The 4,415-nt window shown below is 51.1% G+C and overlaps 1 protein-coding gene across 1 annotated transcript; it reads left to right on the forward strand.

Annotated features, from left to right (window-relative positions):
- The first annotated feature begins 2,558 nt into the window (after positions 1-2,558).
- LOC109217876 lies at positions 2,559-3,596 on the forward strand. The gene has a single exon (XM_019382165.1). The coding sequence runs from the start codon at positions 2,559-2,561 to the stop codon at positions 3,594-3,596; it is 1,038 nt and encodes a 345-aa protein (XP_019237710.1).
- Positions 3,597-4,415: the final 819 nt, after the last annotated feature.

The following is a 4,415-nucleotide window of genomic DNA, read 5'->3' on the forward strand; positions in this document are numbered from 1 at the left end:
CATGCTAGTAAAGTCGGCTTAAAAAGGAGGATCACATCGACCATTTAAACAAGCCTTTGAGATACTAAGACGATACGGGATGAAGCTAAACCCGGAAAAATGTGCTTTCGGCGTGTCTTCCGGAAAGTTCCTGGGTTTTCTCGTATCCCAGAGAGGTACCGAAGTCAATCCAGACCAGATCAAGGCCATAGAGACGATACCAGAAACCCTGAATAGCAAGAAGCAGGTGCAGAAACTAACCGGGCGAATAGCCGCTCTGTCAAGATTCATCTCGCGATCCTCGGACAGGTGCCACAAATTCTTTAATGTACTGAGGAAAGATCGAGGGTTGCAATGGGACGAAGAATGCGTCGAAGCATTAAGGAAACTGATGGAATATCTATCTTCACCACCCTTGCTCGTCAAAGCAGATCCCGGCGAATGCCTGCTCGTCTATCTGGTGGTGTCAGAAGTCGCCGTCAGCGCCGTCCTAGTTCACGAAAGCAAAGGTACGCAATCCCCGATTTACTATATCAGCAAAACTCTGATAGATGCCGAAACGAGGTATCCGCACCTCGAGAAGTTGGCTTTGGAATTAGTCATAGCTTCACGAAAGCTTAGACCCTACTTTCAGTGCCACCCCATAAAGGTGATAACAACCTTCCCCCTAAGGGGCATCCTACACAAACCTGAACTCTCAGGAAGGCTCGCCAAATGGGCCATAGAGCTCAGCGAGCATGACATAACCTATCACCCAAGAACCGCCATCAAGTCGCAGGTACTTGCCGACTTCGTCGCCGACTTCAGTACGGGAATCTTGCCAGAGGTGGAACAAGAGGCCCTCCGTGCCTCTACAAACACCGACCTCTGGATCCTCTACACCGATGGCGCCGCAAATGCCTCGGGATCAGGACTGGGACTCGTCCTCGAGGTACCCACGGGAGAAGTAATTCGCCAGTCCGTACGATGCACTAAAATAACTAACAACGAAGCCGAGTATAAGGCTGTAATTGCAGGTATGAAGCTGGCCATCAAATACGGAGCCCGACGGGTCATCCTCCATTGCGACCCCCAACTCGTGGTAAACCATGTCACCGGAACCTACCAAATTAAGGAACAGAGGCTACAAAAATACCAGTCAGAAATCCGCAAGCTGATGACGGAGTTCGACGAATGTCGCTTCGAGCAGATTCCCTGGGGACAGAACATCGAGGCGGACAACCTAGCAAAACTAGCCGCAGCCACCAAAAATATCAACAAAGAGAACGTGGTCACTCTCCTCCATTCAGCCGTCGACCATGTCGAGGTACCCTCATTAAGCTTAACTTGGGACTGGCGCAACCAGTTTGTATCCTACCTGCAGGACGGGACACTCCCACACGACAAAAAGGAAGCCAAGAAACTTTGGGTACAAGCAGCCCGCTACAGCCTCATAAACCACGAGCTCTACAAGAGAACGTTCGGTGGTCCCCTTGCTAAATGTCTCGGGCCACACCAAACGAAGCAAGTTTTGGAAGAAGTGCATGAAGGCCATTGCGGCGCCCATACGGGGAACCGCGCTCTTGTTCGGTGCCTCATACGCGCCGGTTACTACTGGCCCACCATGAAGAAAGAGGCAGCGGACTACGTCCGAAGATGCGAACAATGCCAGAAGTTCGCCCCTATGATACACCAGGCAGGAGAACTCCTCCACTCAGTCACTTCGCCATGGCTGTTCATAAAATGGGGGATGGACATAATCGGCCCCCTACCAGCTGGACGAGGAAATGTACGCTTTCTGTTAGTTTTAACTGACTATTTTCTAAATGGATCGAAGCAGGTGCGTACGCGCAAATACGCGAGCAAGAGTTAATCGCATTCATATGGAAAAATATCATATGCCGTTTCGGCATCCCTAAAGAGGTCAGCTGCGACAACGGACCCCAGTTCATTGGCAAAAAGACTACCGAATTCTTCAAGAAGTGGCACATCAAGCGGATACTCTCCACCCCGTATCATCCCGCTGCTAACGGTCAAGCCGAATCTTCAAACAAAACAATACTGAACATATTAAAGAAGAAGCTCGAAGAAGCCAAAGGGCTGTGGCCCGAGGTATTATGGGCATACCGGACTACGCCCAAATCCAGCACGGGGGAGACACCTTATTCATTGGTCTATGGAACCGATGCCGTCATACCCGTCGAGATCGGAGAACCCAGTCTGAGATACTCACACACTAGTGGAGCAGACAACGACGCCAGCAGGTTACAACACCTGGACGAGGTCGAGGAACGAAGAGACATGGCCCACATAAGAATGGCCGTCCAAAAACAACAAGCGGAAAGATGTTACAACAGGAAAGCCAGGGTGAGACCGCTTAAAGTCGGCGACTATGTTCTCAAAGCCAAAACACTAGCATCGAAAGATCCGAACGAAGGAAAGTTAGGGACCAAACTGGGAACGGGCCAGTACAAAATTACGGCGGCAGCTAGCAAAGGAGCANTGCACCAAAATTACTGCCGAAACGCGACGTAGGACGTTTCGTCGAGCAACCGTACAGCGAGGAAGCCGCCCCTCATCCGATCCCAAAAATCTTCAAGATGCCTCCATATTTGAGAATATATGATGGGACCACGGACCCAGAAGATCATCTGATCCACTACGTAACCGCTGTGAAAGGAAATGACTTGTCAAAGGAGCAGGTGCCGTCCGTGCTGCTGAAAAAGTTCGGAGAAACCCTGACCGGAGGGGCACTAACATGGTATTCGCAACTGCCGGCTAGGTTGATATCAACGTTCGAGGAGATGGCGGACAAATTCGCTACCGCCCATGCGGGAGCAAAGAAGGATGAAGCAAGGGTTAACGACATATTTGCGATCAGGCAAGCGACAGGCGAAGGGCTCAGGGACTTCCTGGCACGATTCAACAGAGTAAGAATGAGCCTGCCTAACGTATCGGAGGGAATGGCAGTTGCCGCCTTCCAAAACGGTTTGAGCAGGGACGGGTCGAAAGCAACCAAGAAACTACTCAGCCGACTCATGAAGTATCCCCCCACAACGTGGGAGGAGATCCACAACGCCTACTGTGCAGAGGTAAGGGCAGACGAGGACGACCTTAACGGTCCGACCCAGCGGATAACGTCAGTACAGACGAAAACCAGGAGAGATCGACGCAACAACGGGCGACGGGACCCACTCCCACGGTTTAACAGAGAAAGGCATCAGCCCTACGTTAGAGCCCCTAACCCGCCTCCTCCGAGACACCAGGACGCCTTGCAACGACATACTGCTACGCTCCGGAATGAAAGAGATATGCCTCCGTTATTATCCCCTCATAACTTTTGTGTCTCACCCTCAGAGATAGTATACGCACTGGAGAAGCTAGGCCCGAAGGTACACTGGCCGCCAAAAATGAAATCAGATCCTAGTGCGAGAAAACCAAACATCCTGTGCAAGTTCCACCAGGAACGGGGACACAGGACCGAAGACTGCATAGGCCTACGACAAGAAGTAGTCAGGATGCTGAACCAGGGATACCTGAAGGACCTGCTCAGCGACAAAGGGAGAGCCAACTTTGCCAGGGGACGCGACCAATCTCAAGGGCCGCCAAAATTGCCGTCCCCGACACGAACCATATAGATGATTGTCGGCGGCGGTGATAATTCGACAATCAACCACGTCAAGTTCACCACCACGCATAAACTGAAGCGCACAATCGCTCACAAACGGTATGATGACTTCGAAAATAGTATCACCTTCGATAAGTCTGATGCTGACGGTTTGTCTTTCCCTCACTATGATGCTTTGGTCATAACCTTACGCATTGCTGATACTGATGTAAAGAGAATTATGGTAGACGACGGAAGCGGCGCGTGTATTATCCATCCGAGAGTCCTCACGCAAATGAGGCTTGAGGATAAAGTAATACCGTGTTGCATAACACTAACGCGTTTTAACAATGCAGTAGAACGCACCTCCGGAGAGATATCACTGCCGGTCCTGGCGGGAGGAGTCACGCTAGACACCACCTTCCACATCATGAACCAGGAAATGGCTTACAACATCATCATAGGACGTCCATGGATACACGCTATGCGAGCCGTCCCATCGAGCCTCTATCAGGTAATCATGTTTCCCACCCCATGGGGAATATTCAGTATCCGAGGCGAGCCACGCACCGCCCAAGAATGTTACCGAATCGCCCAAGATTGCACCCACACCAAGCAACTGAAAGGGGCAAGTGCGGAAGCATAGCAATCAGCCATGTCGGGGACCAAATTCACCCCGACAACGGAAGGCATCAGGGACCCCGATATCGTGGAAGCCTGCAAAGCGACAGTTGAGGACCTCGACCCTGTCATGTTGGACAGTACAGACAGTTCGAAAAAGCCTACATCGGGCATAACCTCTCCGACCCAGGTAAGTACCATGAATTCTTAACTAACCATATAGGTCTGT

Source organism: Nicotiana attenuata, unplaced genomic scaffold, assembly GCF_001879085.1.
Source record: "Nicotiana attenuata strain UT unplaced genomic scaffold, NIATTr2, whole genome shotgun sequence".
In the NCBI taxonomy this organism is placed as follows: Eukaryota; Viridiplantae; Streptophyta; class Magnoliopsida; order Solanales; family Solanaceae; genus Nicotiana; species Nicotiana attenuata.